A 22179-nucleotide genomic window follows, 5' to 3' on the forward strand; every position below is an offset into this window, starting at 1 on the left:
TAAACCATTACCTGCATCCGTCAATATATCCCCTTTCATGCCCCATTCATGTGACTTTTGAGGGTTATTTTCATTAAGCCAATAGTTCCCTTTGAAAGCGATAACCAACTCATCGACTGTTAATTTCCTCCCTGGATAAAATGTTTTTCTCTCTGGATAAAATGTATGGAGGGGGGAGGTTGTAGTGGGTGGCACGGTCTCCCCACCTGCATTAAGTCAGATGATTTTTCACAAGTGTTTATTAGCCCAATCTTGCGTTTATGCCTGTTTATATATATATTACCGATTAGTTTCAAGTACACAGAATGTTTTCAGCATTTCATCAGTAAAATAATTTGTGCAGAGTCACTGTCATGTTTGAGAGGCCTGCCTGAGATGCTTTGACCATGTTCAGTCACATGCAACATTTTCCCCAAATAGCTCCCCTAAATTCTACCTCCACAATCCACATCGCCATGCAATCGAGCTAACTCATCATGCAGTTGTGCTAGCCAAACATTGTCGTTATCCGTTTTCTCATTTTCACTGTCCATTTCATTAGAATAATCACTCAAGTTATCTTACGAAATGACTCGTGAAAACCTCCCAACAAATTTGTGACATGTTTTTTTTTTATTAAAATCGGTGATTTTGTAATGTTGTAATTTAACTTTCAGTCCCAAGTTTCTGCTAAAATTTATGATGCAAACCCATGGTACAACCTCAGATGTGTTTGTTAAACACATGGCGAACTGGATGTATTCACAAAGGCAATAAATGCTGGAATGATACTCATCATCTTTATTGCAAAATGTAATCTATTTACAAACAAAAAAAAGATAGTAACCTATCACACCATAAATAGAAGCTAAAAGTGAATAATGTAAACCTTAAAAGTTAATAAGCACATTGTGAACGATATGTTAGATGTAAGCAGTGGCGTAGGAAGGTACTTTTTGAGTGGGGGGCTGAAGACTGATGGCCGGCCTCCCCATTGGAAATTTTTTGCATTTCCAGGTTGCCTCAAAAATTTTTTGCAATTTGGTGCAATATAGCACACTTCAACACCCACTCCATTTTGTAAATAATTTTGCATTTTCACCTGGCCTTAGATGCAATTTGGTGCTCCAAATGAGATTTTTTTCTCATTTGGAAATGAAAAAGGGGTTTTCTGACTTGCGAAAGCGGGGGGGGGGGGGCGGAATGATACTTCTGCCCCCCATATTTTTCACTGGGGGGCTGGCATCCCCCAGCCCCCCCCCCCCCCCCAGTTCCTACGCCCTTGGATGTTAGAGTTCGCATGTAGGTTTAATGAATGAGGAAGCCTAAGATGTTAAGTAACAGAGCTGGATGCATTTGGTTGTGCAATGGTTTATCACTCTGATTAAATATTTTTATATCCTATGCTTGCTTTATTTGACTTAGTGGGAGAAGTGTGGTGTTTTTTACTTGTATAAATTTTTAATTTGAAAATTTACAACAAAATTTGTTGTCTGTATGAGTGAAGTGCAGACATTGATTCATCATATGTTATTTCACTGTGAAAATGAAGATTATTGGATGGAAAAAACAGTAAACTTTTATCTTTTCTGATTTGTGATATTGTAAACAAATAATTACTGCTTTAAGTATTCACAATGTTTTACTTCACATTTTCCCTTATGTTGACAATATGCAAATTTTCATCTTACCATGATGTGTGATCTTTCTTATTACAGCAAGTAAAACTGAAAGTGCCTTCAGAATATCCATCTTGTGAAATCTTAGAAACCATTTGTTAATCACAATCATTTAGAATGACAGCCTGCAAAATACAGCATGACTCAGGCAAAAATGTAGGTGGCAAAAATGTTTCTGTGGGTCACAGAATTTTTCTAGAATTTATCTAGCTTTACAGCTTTCTGACATCCATATAATGTAGTCTAAACTAGCTTTTCATACATATTGAGCATTTATTCTGAGGGGGGAGGGGATATGGGTCTGGTGGGGATGGGGGTCTGGTGGGTCGTGACTCAAAAGTTGCTGATCAAGTTGTTAGGCATGACTTTTGATAAACATGCACTTTTTATATTTTGTTACCCTGTATAACAAGAGTTGTTCCACACATTTGGAGTAGTAGATACACCTGAATACATATTCTACTTTCATTCCACTGCCAAATACTGCTGACGGAGGTTCCAGGGAACAGAAAATTCCAATTGAGTTTCTAAAACAGTACTCCTTATTTGTAAATTGTGAGTCATATATTGTTTTCTCTGCCTTTGTATAATATTAATAATAATAACAATAATATATATATAAATAAATATATATATATATAAATATATAGATATATAAAATGTACCAGCACATAACAGTGATCATGCATGCCACTAGGTAGAGTCTGTTTTTCTACACATGTACTCACTTCATCCATAAAGTGGTGAACTTTGTCCTTTGGTTTTATGTTATAATAAAAAATGTAATGTAATATTTAGAAGGTAACCCACCTGTAATGTAGTTTATAGTGATACTTTTGTGCAGAAAATGTACAGCAATGTTTTGAGATGTTACAATCAGTGTCATGACTTGATACAATTAAATGCATAATTTGATAATGAGTCTTTGCATGGTTCATACACCAATGCATGCTTGATAAAGATGCATCCCAAGTGTACTACATGGGGTATGATTTTTTTCTCAACACTCTCTCTTTCAATTTCTGTAAAAATTTAAATATTGAAGTTAATGAGTACAGAGTGTTTGCAATATAAGCATAAATGAATAAAAGTGGAGTAGTTAATTTCTTTATTACCTGTTATTATTTGTTTAAACTGAGTGATTAGAATTGGTGCATAAATTCACAATCCTGTTCACTCTGTGTCCGAAGTAAAATTGATACGAATTCAGGTTTTTCCATGAAGACATTTTGGTATTAAACTTTCTGGATGCTATTGGATACTTCACGTTCTTTCAAATGTTTTCATTAAGGTGACTTTATCAAGCATCCCTTCAGTTAATGGAATAGACGTCACAAAAAATGAAGCTTTCAAAATTTTCATGTGGCCATGGGCGTCGATCCGTAGTGGGGGGGATATGACCTTGTTGACTATCTAAGCATAGCGCCACCACAGGTTGGCGCGAAGCGTACAGAGAAAATTTTGGGATTTACAAACCCTCTAATGTCCGGAAACGGCACTTCCCGAGGTTCCCAAGCGGCATATACCCAACTTTAAAAAAGGGATATCATGTCCGAAATATCTCATAATTCAGGATCCAAAATACTTTTTTTTTTAATTTCGGGTGTTATTTTGGGAAAATTGCCCCTGTCAATCTTGTTTCAGGCGCTACGTTAGAATGTTCGAGAGCTCTTTATATTATTCGATGAAGAAAATAGCCTCATGCAGGCTATTATAGGCCTATACACATGCAATACACAATTACACATATTTACATTCCGTTTGCTTTTTAGCTAGGGAAAACCTGATGAGTTGAACCAAGGAGTTGTTATGGAAACTCCCTGGTTGAACTTAGGGAATAACGCGACGACCTAGCAAATGTAGGCTAACTTGGCCGGGCAGTACGATGGTAGAGTGCTCGCCTGCGGTGACAATTGGAGGTCCAGCTGGTTCAAACTTCGGTATCAACATCTGATACCAAATCTTCCCTCAACTCCTTTCTCTATGAAAACTAATAAATTAATATAGGAGAGGCTAAGTCTCCATCCCCGAGTTCCGTTGCCATTTGCCAGGAGACTGGAGAGGAAAGTGTTTGCAATATCTGCAAGTGGACAGCTGTAGCCTACTCACGTTGGTTGGATGGGGACATTAAATGACAGTCCTGGAAGTAGGATTTTGACCCGCCAATGAAGCCTACAGTCAACTATTCTTGCTTTATAAAGACGCTTTATTTGAAAAGAACGCACTGCATTTATGGTAGGCGAGAAATGAATCTAAAAAAGAGCCGTACATTCACGATGATGCATAAATGTAGGCATGAAAATATTCTTATCCCTGGCATTTGGTGGATATGGTGTATTACATCCCCTCCACCAAGGGCGGGGGTGGGGGGTGCCAGCCCCCAGTGAAAAATATGGGGGCGGAAGTATCATTCCGCCCCCCCGCTTCGCAAGTCAGAAAACCCCTTTTTTATTTCCAAATGAGAAAAAAATCTCATTTGGAGCACCAAATTGCAACTAGGCCAGGTGAAAATGCAAAATTATTTACAAAATGTAGTGGGTGTTGAAGTGTGCTATATTGCACCAAATTGCATCTGAGGCCACCTGGAAATGCAAAAAATTTCCAAAGGGGAGGGGTCCCCTCCCCTTGACCCCTCCCCCAGGCCGGCCATCAGTTTTCAGCCCCCCCAAAAAAAAGTACCTTCCTACGCCGCTGCCGTCCACCCATTTTCAAGGGGGATATATCCCCCACCCCCCCCAGGATCGCCGCCCATGCATGTGGCATGTACTTAATGCTGATACAAAGATACTCCCTCGTTAACTTGTTGGAAACTTTTAGAAAAATATGCGCCCAAGATTCTGGAATGAAACACTCAACATTTAGACGTAATCACCTGATGCTTGCAAAGTAAACAAACTGAAGCGAACAAAGACTATTACAGGAGAAGAAAACACATTTACGAATTAGTGACACCGGAAGTTGATACTATGCAATTAGCGACCTGATACATGGATAGTAACATGTTGGCAAGTACGTACACATTACGGCTTCCTTCTCCAAGAACCGGAAACGTGACGTCATACTTTGTCACAAGATTCTGTACGAAATTGAGCAAGGGTCTCATCTTCCCCGAAATCTTCGGTATTTCGATCTAGGCCTTCTACAGGTACTTGGTATAATTAATAACAATACATTTACAGCCGTGTAACAGAAATTCTGGTGGTTTGTATTTACTGAGTGCACCTTGACAGATGATATAAACCGATCGTTCAAGTGAATAGACTTTATTTTTCAACAATCTCTTAACTGAAATAACACAAATGGTTATCTAAAGTTAAACCAAGATTTTAGGTTGGCCTTATTCCAAACTTTACGTTACCTAGGCTTTTGCACACTCTAAGGCCTAAGTAATTATAGGCGTAGGCCTACTCTATGTTGTACAGTAGGACAAACGGACCAACTTTAGTTAGAACTTAGAAAACTTATTATACTTCGACCTATTATGAGGAGTAGCATGGTATGGTAATGTGGTTTAGGACTACATGAGAGTTTGAAATGACAAGACTTAGGCTACATGAACTTCTCAATTTAAATTGGACCTGAGGTTATATGGGCCTAATCGAGAATGGTTTATGTATTTATAACTTTCCAAGTGAGCAACTTGTTGGGTCTAACGGAAAAGTAACATCCTGTATACTCCTAGGACCTAATGCTAGGCCTAGCAGTGGACTGGTATGCACAATAGTTAGCTTGTATAGAACCAAGAAATTTGTTATCTTTCTTCAAGTTACTTTGGACATGAATATATGTTACTGTTGAACTAATACAAGTAACCAACGGTAGCCCCTAACACACAAACTTCATAATCTTTGTCATCACTTTTGTGACATATATATAGAAATGCATAAACTTCAAGTTGGTTTCACTTTGCATAATTGGTACGTGATGATATCATGTTTAAAGTTGCAAAGGACGACTGGGGCTAGTGGGCTGGGGCCCCACTTCCACTTTTTAGGAAGAAAGGCGCATATCAAATACCTGATAGTGATACCTCCTAAAATGAACTGAGATTTTCTGTCGCTATTTTGGGCAGTTTGCTCCTCACATTTATGATGTGCATGTCTATCCTTAATATTGATGGAACCTTGAGTTTTTTTCCTCAGGACTTTAACATGTTAATATGCACAAGTTTCTTAAACATGCAACTTTGTTTGTATCTCAACGCATGCATTTAAGACTTCATTACTAACATTGTTCGCATATTTATTGCAGTAAACTAAGTTTCCAATTCTTTCCAATTATTTTACTTTCCCAAGTTTAGATTTTTGTATTGAAACAATTCAAAATGAAAGAATGGCCAACAACACAATGGAAGAACTAGAGGAAAGTTTCTCAATCGATTCCATCTCTCGTGATTTGCATCAACCTTTGACTAACTCTGAAATTATGAATGAAGCAGAGGCAGTTCGCATTTGTCCTCTGTCAGAATTTGTCACGAGTCTGCCAGATGCCTTCACATGTCAACTCCAACCCTCTGAGCCACGGCTGAGGGCCTCTATTTCTCCTGCCGAACCAGATGATATAATAGTATGCATTGAAAGCAATATGCTACAAGCTCACAGATTGGTCTTTCCTGAAAATAGGGGAAGGTAAGTCATGATTGGTTTTATCATCGTCTTTTAATCTCTGTTTTCCGTATGCTTCAAGTTTAAAAGGAAAAATGTTTCTAGTGCTAAAGAGAAAGCAGTTCACATTTCAGATGAGAGAGATGGTTAGGTTGTTCTGCCACTGTATGCAAGAATGTCTGTTTTTATGTCCAAAAACTTAATAATTGAAGTTCTTTGAATGATCAGTGGTTTCCTCTGTTGTTGCTATTGCTTCAATAAATACGAAAGTTAACAGTCTTGATGATGAAATATTTCGTTATAATTTCCTCATAGATGTTAACTTCATATGTTAATGTGCTATAGCAACCATTAGTTATAACATATATGTTTGATGTAAAATTTTCTGCATCCAAAGTGGTGCTGTTAGCTGTGTGTAATCCTAACCAGTTTAAAGCCAAAATAAAATAAAACTGTTAGCAAACTGCTTATCCACTAGAGAGCCTGTGTAGAGCCTGTGTAGGAGAATATATCAGTTTAAACCCAGTTATGCTATTCCTCTATATGAAAGTAGTTTATTGCACATCTACAGTAGGCTAGTAAAACACTTGGTCTTGTCTTTTTTATTCGTAAAAGTTGCACATCAGATGATCATGGAAATTCTCTTTGTGTCAGCATAATATCAGTGATGTTGATTTACCCGACAATCCTTGTTTACTTATTATTCTAATAAATTATAAATTAAATGCTTGGGTAGAACAACATGAGCAGAATACCAAATACATAATGAAGACTTCATATAATGGCATCACAAGCTTTTAAAATTTTTGTAACTTTCCTTAAATCAACTTTCTATATTTCCAACAGAATTTTGATGTCGAGAACAGTTAATCAGATGAATGGTCTAGCATATCAGCTCATTTCAAGACCTTTGTTGATGGTTGTGAGAGTCATGTATCGTGCCCAAAGGAATTCCAAGTGGTATCTTCAAGTGGGTGAGTTTAGCACAATATTTACAGATGTTGACTTAGTGAATAGTCATGCTGTGAAACTTCGTCTAAAATCCAACCAACTACACCTAATCTGAACAGTTACACCCAAACAGAACAGTTACACCTCATCAGAACAGTTACACCCCTTCCTAACAGTTGCACCCCATAAGAACAGTGACACCCCTTCAGAAAAGTTACATCCCATCAGAACAGTTACGCCCCATCAGAATAGTTATACCCCATCAGAACAGTTACACCCCTTCAGAACAATTACACCCCATCAGAACAGTTACACCCCATCAGAACAGTGACACCCCTTCAGAACAGTTACGCCCCATCAGAAAAGTTATACCCCATCAGAACAGTTACGCTCCATCAAAACAGTTACGCCCCATCAGAACAGTTACTCCCATTCAGAACAGTTACGCCCCATCAGAACAGTTACACCTCGTCGGAACAATTGCACCTGATCAGAATGATTACACCTCATCTGAACAATTCACACCCCGTCAGCACAATTACAACCCATTACGTCAGTTACACCCCATCTGAGGAATGACATCCCTTCAGACCACCCAGTGAATAAGTTATCTGGTATCACAATACAAACTACCATGCAAGTTGGGCAAATTCTTATACAAGTGCAAACATGTGTAACAGTTTTTGTACACAGGAGCCATAGTAGATCAATTTCCTAGCCTTTCAAAACTTCAGAATGCAAAACCTGAACACTAAATGATTCTCTGGAAGGAAATTACATTTCTTCAGGACAATTACACCCCATCTGAACAAATCAGTACTCATCTGATCATGACAGTTTTTAATAGCAAAATAAGAAAGGTGCATCAAACCTTTTATAATTTGTGTTCTCAATTGGAGAATATTCTGCTACTTACACATTTGTTTTCATGTGAAATGTCTTGTCACGTAATTGAAGGAAATCTCTAGTGATTTTTTGTCTCTCTCTCTCTCTCATCAAGCTACATCCTGCTAGTATCCTTTTTTGCAAAGTCATCTATTTATCAAATCATTTTTGAAATATTGTGAATTCATCTGGCAAAAGTACAGAGAGGATCATGACACTTCTAAACTAGACCTGGAGATCCTGTATAAAGTGTACATGACGTCTGACAGGTTCCGGCTTGGCAAATGCTTTCCTTCCCTTCACGATTGTTGGAAACCGGCCTAAAATTTAACAATTTTTAACCACTTGCTGAAAAATGCCGGTACATGAAAAAAAGCTTTTAGCTAAACTCAAATTCACACTCGCAGTTGAACATTAATTTGCACTGGCAGAAAAAAATGCCAATGCATTCTTTGACTACTGGCAAATGGTAAAAATCCACTGGCTTTTAAATAACGTGAATTTTGAGGCTGTGTATTTGTTTTTTGTTTTTTTTGTTCCCATGTGGTTTGAAAGGATGCATACACAATAAGAGTGTTCTTTACTTTTTGGCCTCCTTTTGACAGTAAACTACATTTAAAAGTGGTGAGAGTGTAACAGTGAATGTACTGTATGGATTGATGCAGGATTCATGCAGCAGGGATGTTAAGACTTTACCATATATACCTCCTGCATATAATATAGTCTTCATCACCACCAGGTATTTATCAAACTGCAACACATTTGCCATCTTACATGCTCCCATTTCATTCCATTTTTCTAGGTCATGGATGCTTCTTGTCAGTGGTGCGATCTCTCACTAACATCCCCTACCATGAAAGTAATATCTCTTAAAACAAAGACGGTAAGCTTGATGATCAGTCTGCAGTTTCTCATTTATACCAGCATTGTTCACCTCTTCATGTCATTAGTAAGGGGATGGTGATGCCAATCTTTCTTACAGAATTCAATGAGGGTTTACAAATTTGCATTTTTCTTTCCCTTTCATTTTTTTTTGCTTGTTTGTTGTTTTTCCATTTGCTTTTTGTGCTGTTCTCACACAAACACAAGACAGAGTACTACAAGCCTTTTATCTTGGACCATTCTAGACCTTCTAATTTTATCATTAATCATCATGTAAATGATTTCTACAATTTTTACTACCGAGGAAGTAATAAACGTTTTTTATTTCAACCTTTTTGTCTTGTTTTTGTTTTATGTTTCTTTAATTATCTTCTTTGTTTAGTATTTGCTTATACATGATTAAACATGTCATTAATATTTATTGTATACAGGAGCCAAACCAGAAAAGCTATGTTTATTTTTGGTTCTCTCTACCATACAGATACTGTATTGCTTTATTTCAATTTCTTTATGATGTTACTTTCACACTATATGTTATTGTATTGTATGTATATTGTGTTTTTGAATTGTTAGAAATAAATGAAATCAAATAATTACCCGTTTATCAAGAATCTTCATTAAGTGAACAATTTTCGAGTTCATAAGTGTTGAAGAATGAACGTATCAGTTTTATTGTCGCAATTTAATTGAAACGCCATTCTATTACTGGCCTTTTACCTCTGCAGCATATCTTACGGTTCTGATTAACACCAAACATCCATCCATTCAGTCACAGTTGGAGGATGGGCTAAAGAGAGGTTTGAGGTCCATCACTAATGGTAGACAGTTTGCTGTAGAGGTGAGAATATGGGCTGGCATATCATGCTTCAAAGCACTCATATTGACAGTATGAACAGTTCCTAACCTTTATATGATAGAAACATGATACTCATACTGTCACTATGAGTGCTTTTGCAGAGTTCCGAGAAAGATCGGTTTTTAAAACAGTGTCCCAACTTGGTGGTTTTACTTTGAAACAAATCACTATCTTTAACTTATTTTGGTGTTTTATAAGACAATGTTGATAGAATGTCTTTTGCACGCATGTTGAGGAAAGCATAACAAAAGGCCTTAAATGGATTTTCTGGTGGATGAAGTTACTTGCTTTGCAAACTAGCTAAAAGTTTCTTTGTATCTGTAGGTCAATAATCACACCCTCATAGTATTTTGCATAGCAAGAATATTTATTTTCTAATTTTGATGGTATTTCATCATTGTATCTGGCAACAGCAGAATGAATGATGTCACCAGGGCATTTCAGCTGAAAATGTCTTTGTGTTTTTGTTATAATATTTCAGTCATTTATTCACATAGGAAAATGAAACATTTTTTCCAAAAGTTGCATTTTGTCGAAATTCTCACATACAGAGAATGTTGAGAGAAAGTAATCATTCCAAATGGTATCAATTTTCAAAGATAAATCAACAAGAACATTATAAATCAACTAGAACATTATAACAGGTAAGTAAAGCTTTTGAAGAACAACTGCTGTGATGACGTCACAGGTTAAGCCAGTCAAAATACGTTACATTCAATCAACCATATTTTCATGTTGGGAACAAGATTTTGAGATGGGTAACTGTAGTCTGGGATATTTTGCTTTTCAATGCATGCTTGACATTGACTGTCAATGGGAGATCCCTTTTGAATCCTTAAAACAAAGATGGTCTAACCTTTTGTTTTGTTTTTACTTGTATTCCTCTGTTTCCATAGTTGAACTTTAACGCCATGATTGCTTCTTGGTTGAAGACAGTCCTTTGCAGGGAGCATGTACTATGGACCACATCTCACAGTTGTGAGTTCTTCTTACGATGTGAAGGAGCTAGTTTGGTCATCACAAACTGCAGCGAATACAACAGTTTGTTTGATGTCAGGGCACCCGACTGTTGCTGCATATGGATGTTTTGCCTGCCCTGCTGCTTGATAACGTGTCCAGCATATACTGTAAGTTCTATTCAAACTTCAGAATTCTTTTAAAGAATTCTGTTTTCAAAGAATTCATTTGGCATGTTGACGGGCCTGTAATTAAGAACTGTGGTCAGCCTGGGTTTACATTAAATGATACTTTTTGCATGTTGTTTTTTTTAACTTAGTTATTAATTTTTAGAGAGGAGGGGGGGGGGGAGGGGGAGTTAAGATGAAATTTCCAGTCAGATAATGATGTGTTTTGCTTCATTTTATTGTTTTGACGTCGCAGGTACCATTTGTGTTAATAAAATAACAATGAATGACGTGTACTCACATGGATCCAAATTGTTGAAAAATCAAGTCTAGAGAAAGTTCATGCTGTGACATCACAAATTAACGTTTGGTGCAAAGCCTTGTTTACTTCCAAGAACGAAACAAGTAGTCTCAAAAGCGTCATATTGTACCACATGTAATGATTACACTGTGTTTTTGTGATAAGGTAACTTTGGAGATAACTAGGAACTGGACCTTAATTATCATTAGCCAATCAGATCCCTTCTTGTTCATGGAGTAAATCAGTGAGTTATCATCTTGGGTTTGTCTCTCAGTATTGTGTGTTTGTTTGGAATAATTTGTATCTTGTACGTCACATCCAGTAACCCAATGAACAATTGTCATTTGGAATATGTAAGGTCAATTCAAACGGTGAAAACTGAAAATTGCTTCCTGATGAATATAACATACAGTATTTCCACCATGCTCTGGTTGAACCCAGTGATTTCCAGTTATAGATGTTATTGCATTAAAATGTCACCAACGTGATTCTTTCAACCTTCATAACAACAAAATATGAGATTTTGCCAGGACTATATCACCGCCATCTTGGTTTATTAGTATATAGAGTTATCCTGCACGCCTATCAATGCCCTTAACAACAAAATAAAGACATTGCCAGGACTATATTACCGCCATCTTGGTTTATTAGTATATAGAGTTATCCTGCACGCCTATCAATGCCCTTAATATTAAAATAAAGTCTTTGCCAGGACTATATCACCGCCATCTTGGTATATTAGTATATAGAGTTATTCTTCACGCCTATCAATATCCTTAACAACAAAATAAAGACTTTGACAGGACTATAGCACCACCATCTTGGTTTATTAGTTTATAGAGTAATCCTTCACGCTTATCAATGCCTGTTTGTGATCTTCTCTATATTTTCATTTCCAGGTGACCAGACGGATCACAGTTGATGACCACACAGTCAATATCAAAGCCGAGTCGAGCTATTGGGATCTTCAGAACCATGAAACTGCAGAGGAGGCGGTGATTCATCTGAGAGAGATCTTGTGTGGAGAAAATGTGGACTGGAACCAGGTCTATGAAGTATTATGGAGAAGATGTACTGAAGGTACGACAGAAATAAAACAACTGTCATCTCGATAGTTAAGTTAAGTTTAGCTTAGATTAGTTTAGCTTCGCTTAGCTTAGTTTAGTTTAGTTAGTTAAGCTAAGCCTAGCTTAACTTACAGTAGCTTTCTCAAATTCGGAGGGAGTAAAAAAAGTAACCCATTCATCATCACTACAGTGCAAGAAGTCACTTTGAAAACTCCATTATCCAAGTTTTCAAACTGGAAATATCATATCCCCTACAAATACTCCATTCAAAAACTGCATAGCAACGATATTTGAATCAGTCAAGAGAATCTGATACTTGATGTGGTTTTAAACTGGGTGCATAGAGGTTGTGGGGCAGACATTCCTACCACGTTAACTTAATATTTAAAGAGAATGGCAGAGAATGCTTCACAAACCTATCGTAAGGTGGATTACTTGGAGTGACTGACGCTGAAGTCCTTCGTTTTTTGTTAATTTCTATCTCAGGTGTCATGTGACTGCTTCAAAGACTATAAATCAAATTCAATGGTGTTCACAACAGTGGTCTATCCCAAAGTAATTTATAAAAAGTCAAGCAAGAAAAACAAAAGAAGTGTTCTTGGATATTCATATTTTATTCAAATTTTATTAAGAAAAGTGAATTCTGTTGACATATTTATAGACACATCGACTTTCAATTTATGAATGACCAAAAGTTTTCATTGGTTGCTAGTTTGTAGTGATTTTTACCAAACGGTTTGTTCCAGAAAAAGATGTATAATTGGAGTTGAACAGTAGTCTTTGTAGCTTTTGCTACTAACGAGACTGAGCTAATTAACTGGTACCGTTGGTCGATGGATTCTCTATTGTGTTTGCTGCACCTGTGTTTATCGCACATAAACCAAAACAGGATACGAAATACCTGTCCAAGAACTTATACAGTTAGTCCGTGGACCCTTTCAGATATTCTTGGCAAAGGGCCAATTATGATAATTATTAATCGCCTGCAGACCAAAATCTTGTACAAGAGCACTACTAGAACTTAGTTGATTGGATCACATGAAGCTAAAAGTAGGTGCTTTGTGATAAGAGTATGGCAAGGTACACTTTGCATATGCAAGGTGCAGAAAGCATTTCAAGTCCAGCGATTATATCATGTAGGATTCACATCATGAAGCCGGCACTGCGTAGAATAACTTGCCAAAAATCCAGCATTTTGGTATATGTATGAGACTCGCCAGGGTGGTGATTATTGTAGATTTTAATGGTATGCAGCTTTGTTGGGATTTCTGTTTATATCAATACCAAAAGTTGATTTGAATGTCATTATTTTCTCGCCTTCCCCTCCCTCCCCCCCCCCCCTCATGATACATGGAGACAACCTGAATATTATAGCTTTGCTGTGAACTGAATTAACTCCTTTAATGTTGCTAAATTTGATATTACATTTTACAATACAAAACAAAGTAACTTCAGATCAACAACTGACATTTAAGTACCTTAACTTGGCCACCTGAGAATGTATGCCATGTCAAAAAGGTAATGGGTTTCTGTTGAAGAAAATAATTCACTACAGGATGGAAGATTAGAGAAGGGAAAAATATGACTGTTATGTTTTTTATCTTGACCTAGGCCTGCAGGTACAAATAATGAAGCAAATGAGGGGGAGGGGGCTAAAATAGCTAGCAGGTAGCTACAAATTTGAGGTTCCTAGGGGGGAAAGTATGTTATATATAAGTTAGAATAATTCTGATGAAAACAACCATAACATGTGGTAAATAAGAGAAGAGATTATTTCATTTAAATGGAATGAAAATAAGTCATCTGCCTTTTCCTGTGGAGAGGACCCTTTGAAATGTTTTTGTTTTGAAATAATATGTAATATGCAAAGAGTTTGTTTCAAATATTGTTTCAATAGGTGATCCTTGTATAACAATTTGACATATAATGGCCCTGAGCTGTTAATGAAGAGACACATGGCCTCTGTGCTTTACCTATCCTAGGGTCCTGCACACTCTCACGACCATAATGTCAACTTTTGTTTTGGTATCAAAAAATTCTCTGGAACAATAGAATCAGTGGATGTCCAAAAGGAAGAAAACAAAACTTTGAGGGGGGTGGGGTGGGGGTGGTGGCGGGGAGGGGAGGGGGATTTGAATAAAGAGACTACTTTCTACTAGGGCAGTTATTAGATCCCAACATAGCAAATGGACAATAGGCAGGACAATATTTTCTGATCTATTAGTTCCTGTATAATTTAATATTTCCATTTTATTATGGGAAGTTTTAAGTGTAGCAGCCTCTGGATTGGATACAAAATTTCTCTGGATATTGCAATATCAATCCTGTGTCAATTTCTCCTGTAAGCTTCATACTGTACCACTCTATGACTGACAAACTGTTCACGTCACACTTGTTAAGATTTTCCCTTCAACATAACTATTAAAAATGTTTGTTGCTTCAATTTTCAAGAGTTGTGAGTTTTTCTCTGTTGTAAATTTCTCTTTCCTTTTGCCATTTAATGAATGAAGCCTAGTGTCTGTGATGTTTACACAAGCTATAGTTGGTCAGAGTACTGTCAGGCATTGTTAATTTTTGTAAAGGAAAGGGCAGTCCAAATGTTTACAGTCAGAAAAGGATATTTCAAGTGGGTAAGACCGAAAGTGAGTCGACTATCTTTATTTGGTGTGATTCACCTCCCAGTGTTATGAGTTTCAATGTTGTATGTTGCATTACTTACAATGCCACACACACTCACAAGTAATGTACATGTTTGCTCCTCATTTGAGATTTGGCTTGTCTTTTGCAGAGAGACTCCGAGCGAGAGGAGAGAGAAGAAGCAACGACTCACCGCATCATGGCGTAGTTTCATCTCAACCCCAAGGTAGTAGTAGTAGTAGTAGTGATGCTGACCTACCCTCTTATGAAGAGGCAGTGCTTCTCTCTGGCAAGGTCAATGATGCCATGGTGCTAGAAGAAAGCTGAAAATGATAAATCTACCGATCACATGATGGCAAAGATAACGAAGAACGGGAACATAACCCCTGTATTCTAAAGGTGGATGTAAAGGTGAGGTTACACAATGAATCATTGATCACAAACAAAGTGATTTGCCCCTTATAATCCGTAGGGTCCTATTCCCGATTTCAACTCTTGTAGTCTAACCAAATCATAACCTGCCTTTATATCAACTTTAAAATGCCAAAGTATTACCAAGTTTTGGCAATTACTGAAGCATCGAAAATCTGTTGAATTTTAATTCTTCTTTATCCACAAGCAATTGTGCCTCAGCGGTTTGTTTTCTTTTGTTCTACTTAAGTTCATATTTGTAATGTCACTACTTCTTTTGTAAAATATTTTGGTATTTTCCTTTCTTTCTTATTAAACCTCTTTGAAGGTTGGCAAGTGAGGTGAATTGAAATTGGGTACATATATGCAAGGATAAAATTTACCCTCTGCAACCTTGGTGGCTCAATATATATTATATTTGTTCCCATGTGCCTCCCTCACCACCCCCCCCCCACCCCCTTTTACCTCGATAACTTGTCCTAAATTCTAGACGAAATCTGTGTCTTTATAGTACATATATATTGAGTTGTATCCAGCATATATCCCTTCTTGAATAAGGTTTATTTGATTGATAAGCAAGTATTGATATTACACCCATTGGGAACAACTTGAAGAAGAAGAATAACGAAAGAAAATACTAACTAAAAACCTATACCTTGAGATATACAGGCATTATCAGTATGTTCTGCAGGTTTAAAATATCAATAGAATCTACTCATAATATTCCACATCATGTAAGGCTAGGCTGAGGATATCAGAGAAGGTTGGAATCAAAAGAACCTGCTCATGCTTTTTGTTTTTTTCCAATTCTATATACAAAGAAGTCATTTTTTGATAGAGCAAAAGAACATTTTCACTAAAATGAGACATTGCACCAGTGATGTCATTATTACTAGCGCTGTGCTAGCCAAAAAGCAGGGAATAGTTTCTGTGATAGTGAGCAAATTGCTATGTCCCCATAAGGCATAATTTTCTTACAGTTCTTGTATGTAATTGTTTATGGGACAATGTTGAGGGCCTTCAAAACTTCTATTGCAAAAACAAAACTGAAAACTGAGGTCTTTGCCCTTTCTGAATTCTGATTGTTACTTTTCAGTCAAGTATTTCATTTTGATTTAAAAAAATTGTTTTCTAAGGAATATTTTTGTATTTCATAGGTTTGGCCTTCCGTTTTGGTTAGAGAAAAGTCATTTCTTGGTCTCCCCAAGTTGCCCCCAAAAAATGTGACTTATAATGTTTGCATCAAACATATTATTTGTAGTTTCAATGGGCTAATTACCTAATAATACAAGGATCGTTTTTAAAACAGCTTCAATTATGGACTATTTAGTATTGAAATAAGAGTGAGGCTTTCATTTTAATACATTTCTTAATTTTTTTATCATATTTTAAGTCATGGTTAAACATACTTGATTGGGTATCACAAGAACTACTTTATGAAAAAATCAGTTGAATTGTTTATCATATGCAATAAGGGCAGACACAATGACACTCACTGTAGTACTGTAGTGTAATAGAGTTTGAACTGGGAAAGTATGTCATAGTTTTGAATTTCACATATGCTATTTTTTTTTTACATAATTATCCCCTCCAGGAGCTTTTCCAGGATTTTAAGTTTTCATGTCAAGTTAAAGAGTTTATTAGCTAAAAGCTTCTCTAACAAGTAAAATCATATTCCTGTATTAAACTTGACTTGCTAGTTGTTTTTCTCTTTATTTTTATATTTATGATTTTTTTTATGCTTTGACTGTTTAAAAGAGACAAAAGTTGAATTTTATGAATTGATGTTTCGTATAATATTCAGTTTGGTGAATAATTCTTTGAGTAGAATCAGACTCAATTACTCCACTTTTTCATTTTGTTTTTCAAGACGTTCACAGAAATAAACTTGACGTCTAAGATGATTCTTGCCATTAGCTTCAGGTATTCAAATCAAATTTACAACAGGAACCTTATACAGTGGCCTTAAGATCATGACTTGTCCTACGTGGTCTTTTCATATGCTAAATAAAATTCCCAGAACTAACTGGCAAATAGTTTTTTTTTCCTTTTTTTTCAAGTTGCCATGAAAGGAAAGAATAAAGATAAACCATTTTGCAGGCTTCCTTCTTGTGATGTGAAGTCTTAAAATTTGCTTGAAACAATATATGGGTATTAGTTGCATCACAAATAAAGGATTCAAACACAACGGTTCTGACAATCTGTGTTCTCTAAGGAGTCTAACAACTAGGTTAGGGTTATGGATACCATTTTTTGTTTTTTGAGTCCTTCCTTACCGAAGGAAGAAAAAAGAATATCCAATGGTGATGATGTGTGAGTGACATGTGTGTGTGTGTGTATGGGACATCAGCTTGTAAACAAACATAACTTAATGGTTGAACAGCTGATTGGTTGTAGAACCTCATTGGTGAGTTTAAAGAATACTACAGAAACTGGTAGAGGTCAAAGGTCATGTGAGGTCATCATAGGTTAAAATCTTCCCAAGAAATTGAACACAATAGTAACTGTAAGCCAAGCTTAGATGGACTTAATAGTTGATATGTTAATCAAACTTAGTGCATACAAGTACTCTTTTGTTTTGTTTGAAGGGCAAAGGTCACATGAGGACCAACAACTGAAAACCTAAACATAATATAATTTCAAAAGCTCAGCGTCGTCTTTCAATTTTGTACATGGTTTGAAGATCCACTCGAGTGGGTTCAATAACCTTATTGGCTTTTGTGTAGGTCATAGGTCACTTCAGGTCAATTAGAGGCCATAATCACTAAAACACAAACTTAAAGCTAGGATCTGCATGCTTGATAACTAGTTGACATGAGTACAAATATCTTTCTGGTAATAATAATCAAACCTTGAAACTCTTATGTGTAGTCTACTGAAAGTGTTCATATAGATTATGGGAAAGAAACACTAAGCCTATTTGATTTTTTTTTTTGGTTCTCATTTGTTATTATTCTATTGATTGTCACAAGCTGATACTGATAATACCAGTTGATTTGTCTAGGCTAGAGTGTTATTGTCATAGTAAAGCCAAAGGCAGCCAATAATGAGAGCTAATGATTTAAGTGTTTTAGTCTGGAGACGAGGCATGACTGCGAGTGATAAAGAGACTCTTAGGTGAAATGACAGGAATCGATTCAGATATCACTCAAAAGCTGCATATTATTGAAAAATGAAGGTGATCAGGATTAGGGGAACCATTTCTCCTAGGTGACAGTATTATGAATATCTAGTAAGAATTGAGTGTTACTTTTGAGTTAACAAAGGGTATTTCTACAGATTTAAGATCTACGGTCATTTATGAATTCGCCTGATGTTTTTAATGATTTTGAGGGTTAAAATGATATTCTGAATTCATTAAGAATGCTAATTAGCTAAATATTAGGTTTTAATGACTTTGTCATTACCAGACAAATGTGGAGAAGAAAGAGAGAGAGAGAAAAGGAATTAGCCAAATTGATGTCGTAATGACATAGTCATCATAGACGTTTTCAGAAGATCACATCTTGTGAAGTATAATAATATTGGCATAAAGTATATTAGTACATTACATAAACAATCAGTTTTTGGCGAATCATTTTCAGACTAGAGTTTTATATGCCTTGATTGCGGTAGTTTGCCCACCCCATGCGGCGGGAGATAATATTCTATGGAACATTTTAATGACCATTTGCCTATCAGACTTTTGTCAGTTATTTCAAAGTCTGTTTCTCGTTTAGCGCGGGAGTCAAGTGCACTATTTGAACTTTCAAAGTGCACTAAAGAGACAAAGATACTGTATATGTAGACAATTATTGGAGTATCGAGCAAGTAGTTGAATTGTAACCACGATCTCATTTGTATTGTGAATATAACTATCAGTGACATGCTCGGGATTTGAAAGATAGAGAGGGGAGGGGTGGGGGATTCTAGATTCTCTGAAAGACGTAGTAATGGAACAGGAATCTTTATGGAAGGGTCAGAGGCATTGAAGGGTTTATATAAGGAGAGGTTTGGGCCTGGGGCTGTTGAAGGTGACTCCCATGTAGGTTGATCTGGGGGTCCTCCCTCTGACAAAAAGAGTAAACAATAAATGGTACATTATGTGCCATATTTAAACTATACCTTAGCTCTATTATAATGTCTAAACGCTACGGTGTGCTGCTTAATAAAAATTCAGTGCTCTGGAATATTTTTTGTTGGGATGAAAAGGGTGTGCAGACCCGTAGAAGTGTTATAATTAAAGTTTCCAAAAATCCCCCAACTGACAATGGAGGTAGGTAAGCAACCACCCCCCCCCCACCCCTGCCACCTTTCCCTTTAATCTCGCCACTATATACTTATTAGCCTAACGTAGTTAACGTATCTGACACTTTAAAAGTACGACTTTTCATATATTTTCGTTATCAGTCTCAGGTATTCTTATATAGTGTTGCAAAATTCTGAGATCATTTTACTTTTTTTTTTTCTTTTTTTTTTCAGTTTAAAGACTTGCTTGTCTGCATATGAGAAAAGTTAAATAACTGGTTTACAAAAACAAATAAGCGCGTTACAGTCAAGATGGAAGCTGTCAACACTATTTTTAGGGGGCACACTTTTTTTTCCACTTTTCCCAACGGTTGATGGGGGATGGTTGGGGGGGGGGAGTAATTACCTAGATCAAGAGATGGGGTAATTATTGCTTCTGTGAAGTGATTCTAATTGACTAACAGCTTTAGTGTGGCGACTATCTTGTATTTCATTAAGTTAATCGCTTCGTGTGTCTGTTTTATTTTATATTATTATCCAAGGATTTTGCTATGTATAGTAATGATCTGAAATGCTCAAATATAAAAGTTACATCGTTCAAACAAATCAGTGTATTTTCTAAATTTCTTTTATGACGAGGTTTGAAAGACGTACTCGTCTTCGTTGTGCAGTGTCTCACGTTCTTAAAGAAAAAGAAGAGGGAGCCATTGACACCCACGGATAAGCAAACCTTTTTGCATTTTAAAGTCGACCCTCGTCCACACCTCTCTACCTCCCCCACAAGGTATACACGACCCCCTCTGGCAAAGAAACGTGTAACAAATCTAAGTGTTTGGTCTGTAAGCATGTCATCCACCATTACCCACAATGCCACGGGCACGATTTTGAAACCAGGAAAGTTCAACTGCGATTCATAACGTAGTTAATTTACTTTACTGCACCCTTTGTCCCCTTGCCACATATATTAGGGAAACCGGCACAAATTTCAGACTTCGATTTAACAACCACAAACACAGCATACGTAATAACAGCCCCGGCAACCCCAAAGCTGGACACTTTAATCTACCGAGCCATGGTTAAGTCCATCTTAAATGCAGCATTTTATATGGTAACTTTTGAACATCGCTAAATAGAAACAACCATAAGCATAGGAGCCCAATTTGATTTGGGGTGCTGTAACGACTTTGCCGAAGAATATAACCAACATTTTTCGCGCGCTAAGCGCTCGTTCAACATGTTAATGTACATATCATATAGGCATGCATCGGTTATTACATCGCATTATCCGTGGGATGCTACTGTCAACACCGAACTATCTTATGTAGACGGAGAAAAAGCATGGAGGTCCAATTATGTCAAAACTCTCTTTTACATTAGTAATGGCGATTTAGTCGGACAAACTTAGAACTTTATTTTAATCACCAAGGAGATTTTTTTAAACTATTGATTTCCTTAAGCTACATCATTGCAATTTATTTTCTTTCAGTAGTTGCTCGAAAACCTCTCGGCATATTGCCCGAATTTTCACAAAACTATTTGGTTGGGGGCGCAGAACCCCCCCCCCCCCCGGCCTCCTACGCCTGGAAACAACCAAGAAACGAGATCGATACTACAGCTTAGAGACTGGTCTAAACATGGACCTGTCTATTATGAGCACCCATGCGAGAATCCCAGCCGATTTATAGGGTCAAAGTTTTTCTTTCACTCCATTAATACAACTGAACAAGGGCGGTTTGCCCGAAATATTTTGTATCTTTTACTGTAAACATTACAGTTGGCATGAATTTATCCGAATTTATCCGTTTTGTCTATATTTTTCTGTTTACAGAGAAAGATAGAATCTCATATGCAAATTTGTATGTTATTGGAATTGTTGTACATCTGTCCAAGTATCGGCTTTGTAAAGACTTAAATGAAAATGGTGTGTTTTGAAATAGCAGCCCTACAAAAACATGCTAATTAGTAATGACATTGCATTATTCTGACGACTGTAGATGTCGCTTCAGATCCACCGTATATTTCTTTGGCGGGCCCCATTTGTTGCGCTTCCTACGTAAGAAATCAACAACCGTCGTATGATTTTTTTCTCCGCCAGGAAATGTCACTTAGGAACTCAGCAACCGTCACAAAAAGATGGCGTCTTACGTTGTTCAAAAATCAAATCAGAAACTAACAATTAACAACAATGAAAACAATTCTATTTCCTTTCTCAAAGTACGTCAAATGAAAGAGGAAGAAATAACGTAACACACTGAGTTTTAACTAATTCGTTTTATAGGAAGGAAAAACTCCATCATTTAGTTTATTTGGGTAGTAGGCGTACTTTGTACCCAGGAGGTTAACTAAGAATAAATTTATCGAACCACTGCTTCCGGCTTGATTTGTTTGTCAAATCAGACAATTAAAAGCATACCAATTATAGTGTACTGTACTGAATTAAAATTGATTAACTTTCATAGATTCTGTTAATTAATGACGTATTAATTATATGCTATGACAAACATGATGTCATCCTAACTAGAAATGAAACATTCTGCATCCCGTGTCATGGAACTTACGCTGAGAGAGGCGTGGTC

General features: G+C 36.7%; 1 protein-coding gene across 5 annotated transcripts; it reads left to right on the top strand.

Moving 5' to 3' along the window:
* Positions 1-4781: 4781 nt before the first annotated feature.
* Positions 4782-20200, top strand: LOC139966474 (uncharacterized). 5 transcript variants are annotated; one of them, XM_071969502.1, is made up of 7 exons: positions 4782-4803; positions 5959-6286; positions 7109-7236; positions 9706-9818; positions 10733-10963; positions 12161-12341; positions 15117-20200. In XM_071969502.1, exons 2-7 carry the CDS (start codon positions 5991-5993, stop codon positions 15290-15292), a joined length of 1125 nt encoding a protein of 374 aa, XP_071825603.1. In that variant the 5' UTR covers positions 4782-4803; positions 5959-5990; the 3' UTR covers positions 15293-20200. The 5 variants fall into 5 exon arrangements, with proteins under 5 accessions (XP_071825603.1, XP_071825599.1, XP_071825600.1 ...); XM_071969498.1 differs by having other exon boundaries at positions 4789-4910; XM_071969499.1 differs by lacking the exon at positions 4782-4803 and adding an exon at positions 4807-4910 and having other exon boundaries at positions 5954-6286.
* The last annotated feature ends 1979 nt before the right edge of the window (positions 20201-22179 follow it).

The sequence above is a fragment of the Apostichopus japonicus genome, chromosome 4 (assembly GCF_037975245.1).
Source record: "Apostichopus japonicus isolate 1M-3 chromosome 4, ASM3797524v1, whole genome shotgun sequence".
NCBI classification, from domain to species: domain Eukaryota; kingdom Metazoa; phylum Echinodermata; class Holothuroidea; order Aspidochirotida; family Stichopodidae; genus Apostichopus; species Apostichopus japonicus.